Raw genomic sequence first — 16740 nt, 5'->3', positions numbered from 1 at the left:
CCCAACATGGTGTTGTTTTTCTCTGCGTTTTGTCACAATAATCGTCTTTGTAATCCTCAACTTTTTTACTGTGAATGTTGTCATCTCCTGATTTTTGTATTACTTGACATTGTGTAATTGTGTTCCTTGACCGCCATCGGTCGTGATCAAAGTAATACTGTAGATTCTTCAGCCCTGCAATTGCTCCTCACTACACTGGTCCCAGATCAGATTGTGCTGTCTTGTTGACTCCTATGGTCATTGGCAAGCCAGCACAAACAGATCTGGAACAAGGCCAGCTTGTCACACCAGTTGCCTTTCAAACAGCATTGTGCCATTTGACATAAACAACAACAACTAGAGTGCATTAACTTGAAGCTTGATGTTGCCGTCCCATAATCAGTGTCTCCTAAATTGTAAATAAGAGTAGAAATCCTCCCTACCTTCCATTGCACCTACCAAAATAGCTATTAGACTGGATACTACAAATCACGGGCTTAGCCAATTAGCTGTCCACTCTGTGTACATAGTGTAAAGACATACTATTTTTGATTGATATACGTAGAGCTCGCAATATGTTTACACGTAGCAAACTGTATATGGAGGCTTGGAAGTAGTGAAGGTGAAAGGATTCTGTTGACAAGTGGAAATGGTTAACCAGACTTTTTCCTTTCTTGAAATTGTCACAATGAACAGCATTGTTGTTTACAGACCATACATTGAGGCACTCAATTCAACTTGTCTTGAATCAACCATGTCAATCTACTGTACTCTAAGTCTGAGGATATCTCAAGCATCTCTATACAGTTGTTGTACCATGTCTGTCTGCAATATTGAAAACCCACAACTGAAAATGTTTGAATGCTGCTAATTAGCTTTGACAATTTGAGGACTGTGTTAGTGTCTTCATTAGGGTATGAGCTTTGTAAGACGCTGCCTTTCTTCTGTTGTGATTGTTGTACCATTTCTGTCTGCAACTCTCAGAGTAGGCTTAAGAGAGCCCATTTTAAATTGATCCTACAGGCCACAACCCTGCAGTAGGCCATGATATGTGTATCTCCCTGCTCTCTGCAATGCAAATGAAGCGAGGCAGCGAATGTCACAAAAGACCCAGAGGCCATACGTCAGCCCAGATGGTCTGTCTCTCAAATGGCACCCTATTCCCTATATAGTGCACTGCCTTTGACCAGGGCCCATAGGGCTCTGATCAAAAGTAGTGTACTATATAGGAATAGGGTGCCATTTGGGACGCCGGCCTACGACATGGCTAATGACTAAAGAGCGAGACACAATGCTCCTCTCTCTCCCTCTCTTTTCCCACCTACAGTCACAGTCAAACTGTATGATGATAGATCTCTTGTCCACCAGACTTAACACAATGTCCAGTCTTTTACAAGGATGGTCTTTTACAAGAGCGGCCTCCCACATCTTATCGCACAATGCCTCCTGCTTTTGAGCTCATTTTAAGAGGGGCATGTCGACAATGGGTGGTCTTGCGTCAGAGCCACTAAATACGGTGGGACTTCAATACGGAATGTCTACCCTTGCATCCACCCACCACTCTGCCGCCACTTCCTTGTTATGTGATGGTAACCATGACATCCTGGTCCAGCAGCTCAGTCAGGACGCTGTGGGACTGAAAACTAGAAGTGGTCCATCTGAATAATAGCCTTAGCCTTTCTAAACTTAGGCCCGACTCCTAATCATGACAGAGCAGGCGCCTGGCAACCCAAAACGGTGTTGAAACATTTGTCCAATGTTGCCCAACCCAAACCGAATGGTGGCGATTAAGATTTTCCCATTGATTGATTGATGTTGGTGGTTTTTCAAGCCAACTCGAGAAGTTGCACGCACACAATACAGTGACTTCATCCACAGTAGGCTACAGTTCATGTTCACCTTCAAATGTTGACTTTAAATCACAGTGTGAGCTATTGGCATGGATTCCTAGGTGATGGTGCTTGTGTGTTGGAACTGAAAGCAAGGACGAATGTTTTCTAGCCTGATCCCAGATCTGTTTGTGCTTCATAGACAAAAATATGATTGTTGTCATGGCCTGAGAACACAAACCATTCCGGGACCAGGCTTGGTGTTTTTTTACTGTTTTAATGTGATTCTTTATGGGGATCAGACTACGCATATCTTAGCTGGAGTTCCCACCACTTTATATAGCTGCTCCACTTAATTGCCTTGGTTCTGCTTTGCCGCCTTCTTCTCCAAGTAACTGTCTTCGAGGTTAATAAACTCAAACTTCTACCTGGAGAAAATGACTGTAATCACTAGAGTACACAAGGCTGAATATTATGTTATTCTACAGCACTGATAATTTTTAAAAGTTATGATGTGAAACAAAATCAATAAAATCACCTGATGCTGTGTGACTTTGAAGCCGTGAAGCTTTTTTCTGTCCTTCTCGGCCTTTTTCCACCAGGAATGGACATTGTTGTGAATCTGAAACTCTACATGGGTCATATTGTTTTTTTGTATGCATTCTACAAGGGGCTGTTCTAAGCAGACATACTGAGGACTTTGCTACAGTTTCTCTCATCTGTTTTATTAATTAAAGGGAGAGTAACCAATCATGATGTGGAACATGGCCAGCTGGGCCATGTTCAGTTGCCAAACATTCTCGAATGTTGCAGATAAAAAATGCCATGAATACGTGATTCCTTATTCTACATGTTAGAGCGGCATGTTTGTTCTACATAGCCTATTTCTATCTGAACGTTCCAAAACGTTGCGTCCCGCTAATTGCGTCCCTGTTCTTTACGACATGAAAATTCTGGCAAACGTTTTGGGAGAACTATCCCTTTAAGTAGTCTATTAACACCTCCTGAATTCACAGCTCTGTAACATATCAGTGGTAAAAACCCTATAGATTTTTGTAAAAAATGATTATGGAAAAGCAACAAAAAAACGATATATAAGGGTACGGATAGGGTACAAATTGTTCCCTGGGGTAAAAAATATCCAAATACACATAATGTACATTTAGAGGAAAACATCATCTCACATGGTACTGTTCAGTATCTTTTAGGTAGATGTGCAGATAACCTTGTGTAATGGTACATTTTTATACCCTATATTTTGAATATAAAATATACAATCATCCCACTCTACTGTGAGGATATTTTTCTGTTGTTTTTAAAAATACAAATGTACTGTATTTTATGCTTTGTTTTTTGGCTAATAGAGTACAAAGAGAGACAGCCTTCCCTTCCTGGTTATTCCCATCAACTGAGTGATCAATGGGTCTGGGGCTATAACTCTATCAAAGGCTTTAGATAAGTAATCAAAAATGAGAGCCCAGTAAGCATGTAACAACATCCCCTCATCCTGCTTGCACCTCTCACACAGTGGTGAGGTGTCCAGGAATATTTTATGCAGTTTCAGTTTTGAGTAACGTAACCTGTGTATCACTTTAAACTGAACAGGATTGTGTCTGGCATTTACAGAATTTTGGTTTATATTCCTGAGAGCTTCTACCCAGTCCTAATCTGAGATTTCTGAACCTATTTCCTGCTCCCAAGCCCTTTTAACAGTGTCTGTAGATACCTCTATGTGGGCCTGTAGCACATCATAAAGTCTAGAGACCGACCCTTTTGAATGAGGTTTGACAAGGATCAAGCTATCTAATGTAGGATTATTTGGCTTAATGCCATACTGTGGGATATGTGTCCTTAAGAAATTCCTGGTATTTGGAGGTATCTGAAAAATGTTGTTGGCATGTTAAACTTATTACACTGTAATTGTTGAAATTAAGCTAACTGACCATCAATGTATAATTGTTGTGAGCCCCTTCTCCCTCCACTGTGAAAACACACCAGGTCTACTCTGTGCCCGGTCACTATGTGGCATTTCTTATTTTAGAGCAAATTGTTGCTGTCATACCAAACTCAAAAGAAAAACGTCCCTCCGTGCAGGAGCTATTCATGACACCTGTATTAAAAGTGATCATAAAACAGACCCCCGTCCCCGTCCCCATCCCATTACTGAGTGTACCCTCAAGGTATAATGATGTATTTTTGCCACTTTAAAGGAACTTTAATGTAGATTGATCGAGTAATCTTATGCTACACAAAGATAAATAACATATTTTTCTAAACTAATGCAATCAGTTGCATTTTTTGCATCCTTTACTGAAATGCTTGTTCCTGTTTCAATGGTTTAGGTAGTCTCCCCATAATGTTCTCATTCTGAATGCAGGCTGTGGGTGAATAAAAATAGTTGGATATATGACTGGATTCTGATAGGAATTACACAGCACTTTCCAAGCCAGCATAATGTGACTTGCAGGTAGGGTTGCAAAATTCTGGTAACTTTCCCAAAATTACCAGGTTTTCCAGGAATCCCGGTTGGAAGATTCTTGGAAACAGGAGGGAATAAGCAGGAAATCTGTTACCAGAATGTTGTAACCCTACTTGCAGGCCTGATGTGGCCTGTAAACCATGAGCTAAGGTGTCTACTCTATTACGGTAAAACTAGGCCGCAAAATAAGGCCTTATGAGATATGTAATTTCATGTCATAAATAATTAAATTTTTATGATAACATTAGCCTAGGAACTCACTTGGAAGACCACAGGACTGAAAATGAACGAATTCACAGGCAAGGAACACTGTGAAATTATATTGGAGGCGTTGCTTAGTGTGGACGTGGCTTCTTAGTTAATTTCTTTGGGCCACCAGTGAGTTGAAGTGTTGTACCATGTACCTTATCTAAAGTCACCTTTGTACCTGTTGACTATACATTTTGTTACGTTTCAGCCTTATTCTCAAATGGATTAAATAAAACATTTTCATTATCAATCTACACACAATACCCCATAATGACAAAGCGAAAACACATTTTTAGAAATATTTGCAAATTTATACAAATAAAATACAAAATATACCTTATTTAGATAAGTATTCCAACGCTTTGCTATGAGACTCAACATTGAGCTCAGGTGCATCCTGTTTCCATTGATTATCCTTGAGATGTTTCTACAACATGTTTGGACTCAAATTTCAATTGATTGGACATGATTTGGAAAAGCACACACCTGTCTATATAAGGTTGACTGTTGACAGTGAATGTCAGAGCAAAAATCAAGCCATGAGGTCGAAGGAATTGTCCGTAGTGTTCAGAGAAAGGATTGTGTACCAAGTTTGGAACCCCCAAGACTCTTCCTAGAGCTGGCCGCCCAGCTAAACTGAGCAATCGGGGAAGAATGGTCTTGGTCAGGGAGGTGACCAAGAACCCGATGGTAGCGCTCCAGAGTTCCTATGTGGAGATGGGAGAACCTTCCAGAAGGATAACCATCTCTGCAGCACTCCACCAATCAGGCCTTTATGGTAGTGTGACCAGATAGAAAGCACTCCTCAGTAAAAGGCACATGACAGCTCACTTGGAGTTTGCCAATTTGTTTTATTTAACCTTTATTTAACTAGGCAATTCAATTAAGAACAAATTCTTCCAAACGGCACCTAAAGAATCTCAAACCACGAAAAACAAGATTCTCTGGTTGGAAGAAAACAAGATTGAACTCTTTGGCCTGAATGACAAACGTCATGTCTGGAGGAAACCTGCCACCATCCCCACGGTGAAGATTGGTGCTGACAGCTTCATACTGTGGGAAAGTTTTTCAGCGGCAGGGACTGGGAGACTAGTCAGGATCGAGGAAAGATGAACGGAGCAAAGTACAGAGAGCTCTTTGATGAAAACCTGCTCCAGAGCGCTCAGGACCTCAGACTGGGGCGAAGGTTCACCTTCCAACATCGAGCATCTCTGGAGAGACCTGGAAATAGCTGTGCAATGACGCTCCCCAACCAACATGACAGAGCTTGAGAGGATCATGCAGAGAATAAATGGGAGAAACTCCCCAAATACAGGTGTGCCAAGCTTGTAGTGTCGTACCCAAGAAGACTCGAGGCTGTAATTGTTGCCAAAGGTGCTTCAACAAAGTACTGAGTAAAGTGTCTGAATACTTATGTAAATATGATATTTCCGGGGTTTTTTTGTTTCCAAAAACCTGTTTTTGCTTTGTCATTATGGGATATTGAGTGTAGATTGATGAGGGGGAAAAATATTTAATCCATTTGAGAATAAGGCTGTAAATGTAAAAAAAAGCATTTCATGGTTAGGACTACAGTCATGGCCAAAAGTTTTGAGAATTAACAATATTAATTTCCACAAAGTTTCTTGCTTCAGTGTCTTTAGATATTTTGGTCAGATGTAATTATACTTCAGTATTCCATAGTAACAAGCATTTCATACATGGCAAAGGCTTTTATTGACAATTACATGAAGTTGATGCAAAGAGTCAACATTTGCAGTGTTGACACTTTTTCATGACCTCTGCAATCCACCCTGGCATGCTGTCAATTAACTTCTGTGCCACATCCTGACTGATGGCAGCCCATTCTTGCATAATCAATGCTTGGAGTTCGTCAGAATTTGTGGGTTTTTGTTTGTCCACCCGCCTCTTGAGGATTGACCACAGATTCAATGGGATTAAAGTCTGGGGAGTTTCCTGGCCATGGACGCAAAATATCTATGTTTTGTTCCCGAGCCACTTAGTTATCACTTTTGCCTTATGGCAAGGTGCTCCATCATGCTGGAAAAGGCATTGTTCGTCACCAAACTGTTCCTGTATGGCTGGGAGAAGTTGCTCTCGGAGGATGTGTTGGTACCATTCTTTATTCATGGCTGTGTTCTTAGGAAAAATTGTGAGTGAGCCCACTCCCTTGGCTGAGAATCAACCCCACACATTAATGGTCTCAGGATGCTTTACTGTTGGCATGACACGGGACTGATGGTGGAGCTCACCTTGTCTTCTCCAGACAAGCTTTTTTCCAGATGCCCCAAACAATCGGAAAGGGGATTCAGAGAAAATGACTTTACCCCAGTCCTCAGCAGTCCAATCCCTGTACACATGACTGTAAGTCGCTTTGGATAAAAGCGTCTGCTAAATGGCATATATTATTATTATTACCTTTTGCAGAATATCAGTTTGGCTTCTTTGCTGCCCTTCTTGACACCAGGCCATCCTCCAAAAGTCTTAGCCTCACTGTGCGTGCAGATGCACTCACACCTGCCTGCTGCCAATCCTGAGCAAGCTCTGTGTTGGCGGTGCCCCGATCCCGCAGCTGAATCAACATTAGAAGACGGTCCTGGCACTTGCTGGACTTACTTGGGCGCCCTGAATCCTTCTTCACAACAGTTGAACCGCTCTCCTTGAAGTTCTTGATGATCCGATAAATGGTTGATTTAGGTGCAATCTTACTGGCAGCATAATCCTTGCCTGTGAAGCCCTTTTTGTGCAAAGCAATGATGACGGCATGTGTTTCCTTGTAGTTAACCATGATTGACAGAGGAAGAACAATGAATCCAAGCACCACCCTCCTTTTGAAGCTTCCAGCCTGTTATTCGAACTCAATCAGCATGACAGAGTGATCTCCAGCCTTGTCCTCATCAACACTCACACCTGTGTTAACGAGAGAGTCACTGACATGTCAGCTGGTCGTCTTGTGGCAGGGCTGAAATGCAGTGGGAATGTTTTTTGGGGATTCAGTTAATTTGCATGGCAAAGAGGGACTTTGCAATTCATCTGATCACTCTTCATAACATTCTGGAGTATATGCAAATTGCCATCATACAAACTGAGGCAGCAGACTTTGTGAAAATTAATATTTGTGTCATTCTCAAAACCGTTGGCGACGACTGTACACCGGTTGTATTCGGCACATGTGACAAATACAATTTGATTTGACATGGGTTGTATTAGTTACTGGTTATTTCAGCCCTCAGGAAGTTTGTAATCAAGATGAAATTCTGTCCCATAAACTACATAGCTACAGTACATTTGGTATCAGATATCAAAGAATTGCCATGTATATTTGTGTGGGGTAAATTACTTGGGTGCATTGACTTTTACGTAAACTTCCATAATAGTTTTAAATCGATCATCTAGAAATGACAGTACAACAGGCATGTTAGCCGTCTGTTTATTGAGCAGTGGGTCGTTAATTCTCTGGCAAGCGTTTCTCTCCCTTTCATTTAAATACCATCACATTTTAAGCCTAATCTCTGTCCAACACTCCCAAATGTGGGCCTCCATCTCTCCATAGGGCATTGACTTTCTATTACTGTCCCTTACACCAACTGCCACCTTCTGGCAAGAAATAACAAATCAAGTATCAAAAGTGCATTATTGCAATACTGTCCCGCTGAAAATGCAAAATGCTTTAAATAGTATAAAACTGCAAAAAACAGTGCATTCAGCAAAAAAATAATAATCACTTATGAAACTGTACCCCCCTTTGGTCTCAGACGTCAGGAAGCGAACCCAATCCCCCACCCATCCCCTTTAGAAAAGTTGAAATATCTACATTTTTAATCCCAATAAAAATGTTGTTGTTTTTTTAAAAGAGTGCACTGTATGCAAAGACACCGCTATCTGCATAATAAACCTATCCGTTCTGTGCAGCAGTGACCTGCATTCCCCCGAAGTCCTCGTCTTCTTCCAGGCTTCGTTTCAGGCTGCCTGAGAAGTACAGACATTCACAGGGTCAAACATCCAGAAATAAAGACAGGGAAAGATAGCAGTGACTGGTGGTGAACTTAAAGAGGGATACTTCAGTACAATATGCTACCTTACATTTTTTTTTTTTCAAACTGCACACAGAGCCATAAAAATGGCATCTGTGAGTTTGTCTGAATCTGGGTAAGTAGGAAATTACAGAAGTATCCCTTTAATAAACTTTGTGTAAAAACACCTGAATTTCATGGGAAAGAATCGCTTATCTTTGGGCACTTATGAGAGCATCAATTCTGCTCAGTTGCTGATCAACTTCTTTCAATGCATATTGCAATACAGGGATAAAAGTTGAGCCGACATGTCGACTGCATAAACCACATGATTGGCAGTCATGCCGTGTTGATTTAAGTCGCTTCAAGTCTCTGCAGTTGCTCCTCATCCACTGCACCCTGCAGCTATTGTGGAAAGCACAATTGTCCCCCAATCATTAATTAGGGTGTTTTAGCTTGACCTACGTGAACCTGAATAAGAATAATTTGCCACAATTTATAAGCTGTAATGCCCCCATATACTCTACTGGCAGACCGCGGTCGGACTACAACCCAATATCATATAAACACTCATAAGGCATGGAAAATGTGTAGAATTGCGGGAAATTAGAATTATTAATTTTAAAGCTATCTCCGCCAACAGGGCTGTGAACAGTTTGGGTCGCATGGGTTTCGAGTTGGGGGTTTGCCACCTAGGAAAGGTATGTGACCGGAACTTCTCAAATAGTACTTGAGTACCCCTGCTATAGCGGATCCAAACAAATGTGATATTTGAGAGACCTCTTACCACAATATGATATTTAGTTTGTGAGTGTTCTTAATGTGTTGTTGGATGATATAGGGTGGTAGAATTTCACAATAAACTCTTCTCTAACTAAAACCTCTATTGAACAACGGTGGGTATTTTGACACTGCGCTGTTGCTATGAGCTTTGCGGTTGGAAAACCACTAAATGTGTTGTCTGTACATAAGAACCTCCGCCGACTGCAATCGAGGACTTTCTAGGCTGTTGGTAAGTCCTCTTAAAATGCACCCACGGTGACACAGACGTGTATGGTAAGCATGGAATGAGCCCAGGTTCCTGTAACTAACATGAATGGAAGATGCACACACAGACCTGGCATTCCAGCATGCAGGGAGAACGATCTGCCCAGCTGTATTGGTGACATCATCTTGATGGTTAGTTTAGCTGAGTAGATCGCTTCATATTCCTGGAAAACACATCATCAAGAGATGGAGCGCTGCATTTACAAACCATTCAGACAGAAATGTCTGGTATCAAGCAGACATCCATCTGACACATTTGTAAAGTTGAAAACCATTGAATATGCCTCATGTAATCTCAGCGATCAGAGCTGTTTGAAAGATTATGAGTTCACGACTTGATACACAGGACCCTACCTGTAATTGATGCACAAAGCCCACGTTAGGGTTGATGCAGAATCTCCTCTCCTGAACGTGGCTGAAAGCATCCCTGTAGAAGAACCAGCACATTTCAGAAGGACATGTTACTAGATATTTTGGTCACAATGCATCTGGACAGCGTCTCTGCAATAAATTAAACCTGCCTGGTTTGTTGAATGGTCTTACCTGTACTTTATGCCAAATGTCTCCATAAGGTATGCAATAACTAAGGCAGCGCTGAAAGGACAAGACAATAATTGTGATTGAGAGTAATACTTGTCGAACAGGAAGATCAAGCAAGATCAACACTCAAGCAGTATTTTCAAACAATAAGGATCTATTAAAAATCTAATCTATAACATGAGATGTGACAAACCTTCTTGATATCCCTGCATTTCCATGAACTAGTACCTTTCCTATGTGAACAAGACAAGGACAGAGTCAAGATACACTACTGTTCAAAAGTTTGGGTCACTTATAAATCCCCTTGTTTTTGAAAGGCACATTGTTTGTCCATTAAAACATCAAATTGATCAGAAATAGTGTAGACATTGTTAATGTTGTTATTGACTATTGTAGCTGGAAACAGCTGATTTATGGCTTATCTACATAGGCATACAGAGGCCCAATATCAGCAACCATCACTTCTGTGTTCCAATGGCATGTGTTAGCTAATCCAAGTTTATAATTTTAAAAGGCTAATGTTGATCATTAGAAAACCCCGTTGCAATTATGTTAGCAGAGCTGAAAACTGTTTTTCTGATTAAAGAAGCAATAAAACTGGCCTTCTTTAGACTAGTTGAATATCTGGAGCATCAGCATTTGTTGGTTCGATTACAGGCTCAAAATGGCTAGAAACAAATAACTTTTCTGAAACTCATCAGTCTATTCTTGTTCTGAGAAATTAAGGCTATTCCATGAAAGAAATGGCCAAGAAACTGAAGACCTGGTACAACGCTGTGTACTACTCCCTTCCAAGAACAGCGCAAACTGTCCCTAACCAGAATAGAAAGAGGAGTGGGAGTCCCCAATGCACAATTGAGCAAGAGGACAAGTACATTAGTGTCTAGTTTGAGAAACAGATGCCTCACAAGCCCTAAAACTGGCAGCAATTTCTCCATTGAACAGCCTTCAAACAGGCAAAATGGTTTTCTAATGATCAATTTGCCTTTTAAAATGATAATCTTGGATTAGCTAACACAAAGTGCCATTGGAACACAGGAGTGATGGTTGCTGATAATGGGCCTCTGTAGATACTCCATAAAAATAAACAGTTTCCAGCTACACTAGTTATTTACAACATTAACAATGTCTACCTTGTATTTCTGATAAATTTGAGGTTATTTTAAAATGGACAAAAAAGTTGCTTTTCTTTCAAAAACAAGGACATTCCTAAGTGACTCCAAACTTTTGAACAGTAGTGTATATTGTAAAAAGTTCACAAGTATTGTATAGTACTGCAAATTCCAACAATTCTCAAGGTGCAGGGTACAAGAAATGTAACATTGAAGTAAAAGTACCCGCACACTGTTGTACGCACACAGTTTATTGCAACTAAATTCTAAAGACAAGATACTATTCAATTAAAGAAAATATTTATTACCTCCACTGGCTAAACAGTCATCAATAAATTCTTTAATCTGTGGAGAGAGGAAAATATACATTTTAACATGACAGGGCAAATCAAATTGTAGTCACATGTGCCGAATACAACACCTTACAGTGAAATGCTTACTTATTAAGCCCTTAACAAACAAAAAAAAATACTGGATTGTTGGTTAAGTAAAAAAATGAAAAATAACAGTAACAAATAATTAAAGAGCAGTGATAAAACAACAATAGCGAGGCTATATACAGGGGTACAGGTACAGATTCAATGTGCGGGGGCACCTGTTAGTCAAGGTAATTGAGGTAATATGTACATGTCGGTAGTTAAAGTGACTATGCATAGATAATAAATAGAGTAGCAGCAGCATAGGTGGGTAATGCAAATAGTCTGGGTAGCCATTTGATCAGCTGTTCAGGAGTCTTATGGGTTGGGGGAAGAAGCCTTTTGAACGTAGACTTGGCACTCCGGTACCGCTTGCCATGCGGTAGCAGAGAGAACAGTCTATGACTAGGGTGGCTGGATTCTGACAATTTTCAGGGCCTTCCTCGGACACCGCCTGGTATAGAGGCCGAGCAGGCCATACCTGGCAGTGATGCAACCAGTCTTAATGGTGCAGCTGTAGAACATTGAGGATCTGAGGACCCATGCCACATATTTTCAGTCTCCCGAGCGGGAATAGGCTTCGTTGTGCCCTCGACTGTCTTGGTGAGTTTGGACCGTGATGGTTTGTTGGTATACTGGACACCAAGGAACTTGAAGCTCTCAACCTGCACCACTTCAGCCCTGTCGATGAGAATGGGGGCCTCTTTTTCCTGTAGTCCACAATCATCTGCTTTGTCTTGATCAAGTTGAGGTGGAGGTTGTTGTCCTGGCACCACACGGCCAGGTCTCTGACCTCCTCCCTATAGGCTGTCTCATTGTTGTCGGTGATCAGGCCTACTACAGTTGTGTCATCGGCAAACTTAATGATGGTGTTGGAGTCGTGCCTGGCCATGCAGTCATGAGTGAACAGGGAGTAAAGGAGGAGAATGAGCACGCACCCCTGAGGGGCCCCCATGTTGAGGATCAGCGTGGCAAATGTGTTGTTACCTACACTTATCACCCAGGGGGTGGCCCGTCAGGATCCAGTTGCAGAGGGAGGTGTTTAGTCCCAGGGTCCTTAGCTTAGTGATGAGCATTGAAGGCACTATGGTGTGGAACGCTGAGCTGTAGTCAATGAATAGCATTCTCACAGGTGTTCCTTTTGTCCAGGTGGGAAAGGGCAGTGTGGAGTGCAATAGAGATTACATCATTTATGGATCTGTTGGGGCGGTATGCAAATTGGAGTGGGTCTAGTGTTTCTGGGATAATGGTGTCTATGTGAGCGATGACTGACCTTTCAAAGCACTTCATGGTTACAGACGTGAGTGCTATGGGTCGGTAGTCATTTAGGCAGGTTACCTTAGTGTTCTTGGGCACAGGGACTATGGTGGTCTGCTTGAAAAAGTTGGTATTACAGACAGGGAGAGATTAAAAATGTCAATGAAGACCCTTGCCAGTTGGTCAGCGCATGCTCGGAGTACACGTCCTGGTCATCCATCAGTAAGATTGATCTTATTCCAGTATTGACGCTTTGCCTGTTTGATATTTCTTCTGAGGGCATTGTGGGATTTCTTATAAGCTTCCCCGGATTAGAGTCCCACTCGTTGAAAGCGGCAGCTCTACCCAATAGCTCAGTGCGGATGTTCCTTGTAATCCATGGCTTCTGGTTGGGGTATGTACAGTTGAAGTCGGAAGTTTACATATACCTTAGCTAAATACATTTAAACTCAGTTTTTCACAATTGCAGTTATTTAATCCTAGTAAAAAAATCAATTTTAGGTCAGTTTGGATCACTTAATTTCACCAGAGCTGGTGTAAATGAGTCAGTTTTCTAGGCCTCCTTGCTCACACACGCTCACACGCTTTTTCAGTTCTGCACACAAATTGTCTATAGGCTTGTGGTCAGGGCTTTGCGATGGCCACTCCAATACCTCGACTTTGTTGTTCTTAAGACATTTTTCCGCTTAAGCCATTTTCCCACAACTTTGGAAGTATGCTTAGGGTCATTGTCCAGTTGGAAGACCCATTTACGACCAAGCTTTAACTTCTTAACTGATGTCTTGAGCTGCTGCTTCAATATACCCACATAATTTTACTTCCTCATGATAACATCTATTTTGTGACGTACACCAGTCCCTTCTGCAGCAAGGCACCCCCACAACATGATGCAGGACACGTTTTACTGTGGATATAGATTCTGGAGGAAACCAGTACAAAAGTATCTCCACAAGGTCCTTTGCTGTTGTTCTGGGATAGATTTGCACTTTTCGACACCAAAGTACATTCATCTCTAGGAGACAGAACATGTCCCCTTCCTGAGCGGAATGACGGCTGCGTGGCCTAAAGCCATTACATAATTCTCTGGAATTTTCCAAACACAGTCAACTTATTGCATGTAAACTTCTGATCCACTGGAATTGTGATACAGTGAAGTATAAGTAAAATAATCTGTCTGTAAACAATTGGAAAAAATACTTGTGTCATGCACAAAGTAGACTTGCCAAAACTATAGTTTGCTAACAAGAAATTTGTGGAGTGGTTGAAAAACGAGTTTTAATGACTCCAACCTAAGTATGTGTAAACTTCCGGCGTCAATTGTACGTACAGTCACTGTGGGGGACGACGTCATCGATGCACTTATTGATGAAGCCAGTGACTGATGTGGTGTACTCCTCAATGCCATCAGAAGAATCCCGAACATATTCTAATCTGTGATAGCAAAACAGTCCTGTAGCTTAGCATCTGCTTCAGCTGACCACTTTTTATTGACCGACTGAAATACTATGTAACATTATCCACCACACATGCTGAAACTCACCATAGGGAAATATCTAATTATGTTTTCCACAGGATTGTCAGCAATATCTAAAACGAGGTATCTGAAAACAGAAGAAAGCAGGCCACATTAATTAGCTGATAAATTAAGTGAGAGATGTCATTGGCTGAGTTATATAGACTACAAGTACCTGTTCTCGGTTTGTCGCTTACCTAAATTTATGTGGGAAGTTGGGCTTTATAAAATTGGCCTCGATATCTTGGCGGACACACACCATGTGCGTTATCCCCTGTCTTTCAAGGACAGAAAGCTAAAAAAGACCAAAAGAGTTGAGTTAACTTTGAGATTCTACAATATGTTGTTATTTTATAGTCCAGGGCACAGTTTCCCAAAATCATCTCTTTCTCAGCTGATCAGTCATTAATATTGTGGAATAATTATAATTTCAAGGTAAGATTTGAATGGAGAAGGTTGATCAGAGAGCAGCCCTGCCTTTCTTTCGATCCTATCAGTATCAACACATGCTCCAACGACACGCATCATTTGTTATTCGGCGCGTTGTAGGATCATTAAAACAGCATAAGTTCCAATCACTATCGGAAAACCGTGCTGAGGACCTTCAATGTTTCGATGACCAACGTAGAGGGCCGGTGTGGGTTCTGGCTTTTCATCTAGCCAAGCAGAAACACACCTGCTTCTAGTAATCAACTAAACCCAGTCTATAGTCAAGATTTGACAGGTTGAATCAGGGGTGTAACCATTACGCCAATTCTGTTGCAAAACGTTGTCTATTGTAAATTAGCGTTACTTATGGGGGAGTGGACTAAGACACTGCATCTCAGTGCAAGAGGAGTCACTGCAGTACCTGGTTCGAATCTAGGCTGCATCACACCCGGCCATGATTGGGAGTCCCATAGGGCGGCGCACAATTGGCCCAGCATCGTCCGGGTTTGGCTTGGGTAGGCCGTCATTGTAAACAAGAATTGGTTCTTAACTGGCTTGTCTAGAAAAGGTTAAATAAAAATAATTTGGTAGTTTCCTCCCAGTTTCATTCCGTTTGGTTGTTAAATAGTAAAGAGTTTCTGCTTGACTAGTCTGGAACAAATGCCTGCACCCACACCTGCCCTCAGCAGATAAGAACAGCCACCCCAGCAGATTTACGGGATACCAAATTACCTTGCTTTTCATAGCAGCTGAGTAGGGACCTAAAAACAGGCCTGGTAGAATTTCCTAAAACAACAGATGAGCAGGTTTTAGGTACATCATTATGAGATTACATGATTTAGCTACTATAGCTAATCACTCAACAGCAGTCACTTTTGGTGCCCCTTACAATAATTCAATTTTGGGGACAAAAGGGCAACAAGCAAACAGTACCTGCATCTCTCTTCTCATAGGATACGCCCAGTCCTGTGGAATAGATAAGAAAATCAATGGAATATGTTAACTGACTGGTTAGCTAGTTCTCTAGCCTGTCAGTAGTCATCTGCCACAAGATACCCCTACCTGGATGTGTTATTGTAGCGAGCATAAGCTACACTTGCCAATGGGATAGCCAGCTGAACTCTTTCGACTGGCGATATGTGGTTAGCTAGTTAGCAAACTAGCAAACAAACATTTGAATTCACTTCATACATGATTACATTTAGCTACAAGTCCAATTTAGCGAGTGCGATTACATGTTATTAGAGTAATTTGTTCATGTTACGGGCTGTTTTTGAGTATGCTCGCAAGTTAGCTAAATTGTTCATGATTTGCTAGCTGCGTTGGCTTGCATGCTATCGCTTACCAATAGGTCATCCTTTGACGCAGGAAGGGACGGGAACTGAAGATTATTATCCTTGTCCATGTTGCAGTGACCTCAGGCGGACGTGGCCTACGCCTGTCGCACGGTTTTCGTGGTTTGCTAAGTGTATAATTGCAGGAGTTTGTTTTGAGGTTGCGTATTCATGTCCGCCATGCTGCTCCCTCGGAGGAGTCACGTGACCAAAGTTACGTAGATGCCGTTCGTCACTAGTTACCACATCCACAAAGTCATAAACCACGCCCATTTCTACCATTTATTTTCTTAAAATGTGATTTTAAACCTATCCTTCAACCTAACCACGCGGCTAACATTATGCCAAAACATAAACTTAAATTAAGACTAAAACTGGTTGTTTTCATGGTAACTAGTGGAAACCATTCTTCTTCTCAGGTGATGTTTTGGGGCAAACGGTGTATTTCCGCACTACTGGATGCTGGAAATTAAAAAGCTTTGGTGCTATCTGGTTCATTGGGACATCCCTACCCCCACTGAATTTGAAATTTAAAAAAATTAA

General features: G+C 41.5%; 1 protein-coding gene across 1 annotated transcript; it reads right to left on the bottom strand.

The window, feature by feature from the left end:
* Nucleotides 1-7952: 7952 nt before the first annotated feature.
* On the bottom strand, nt 7953-16428 carry LOC118362887 (serine/threonine/tyrosine-interacting protein A-like). The gene is made up of 11 exons (XM_035743598.2): nt 16209-16428; nt 15797-15829; nt 15596-15649; nt 14632-14729; nt 14462-14522; nt 11557-11593; nt 10330-10369; nt 10140-10190; nt 9951-10023; nt 9667-9760; nt 7953-8505 (listed from the first exon to the last, which is right to left on the bottom strand). Exons 1-11 carry the CDS (start codon nt 16266-16268, stop codon nt 8432-8434), a joined length of 675 nt encoding a protein of 224 aa, XP_035599491.1. The 5' UTR covers nt 16269-16428; the 3' UTR covers nt 7953-8431.
* Nucleotides 16429-16740: the final 312 nt, after the last annotated feature.

Source organism: Oncorhynchus keta, unplaced genomic scaffold (genome assembly GCF_023373465.1).
Source record: "Oncorhynchus keta strain PuntledgeMale-10-30-2019 unplaced genomic scaffold, Oket_V2 Un_contig_27647_pilon_pilon, whole genome shotgun sequence".
Lineage (NCBI taxonomy): Eukaryota > Metazoa > Chordata > Actinopteri > Salmoniformes > Salmonidae > Oncorhynchus > Oncorhynchus keta.
The sequence above is the reverse complement of the archived record's forward strand: the minus strand, read 5'-3'. Positions and strand labels throughout refer to the sequence as shown.

Excerpts from the sequence above, each read along its gene's own strand:
- LOC118362887 (XM_035743598.2), bottom strand. The coding sequence starts at position 16,268 with ATGGACAAGGATAATAATCTTCAGTTCCCGTCCCTTCCTGCGTCAAAG. Across the intron at positions 11,594-14,461 it reads TAATTAGATATTTCCCTATG|ATTAAAGAATTTATTGATGA; the intron begins GTGAGTTTCAGC and ends CTCTCTCCACAG. Across the intron at positions 10,024-10,139 it reads ACATTTGGCATAAAGTACAG|GGATGCTTTCAGCCACGTTC; the intron begins GTAAGACCATTC and ends GTTCTTCTACAG.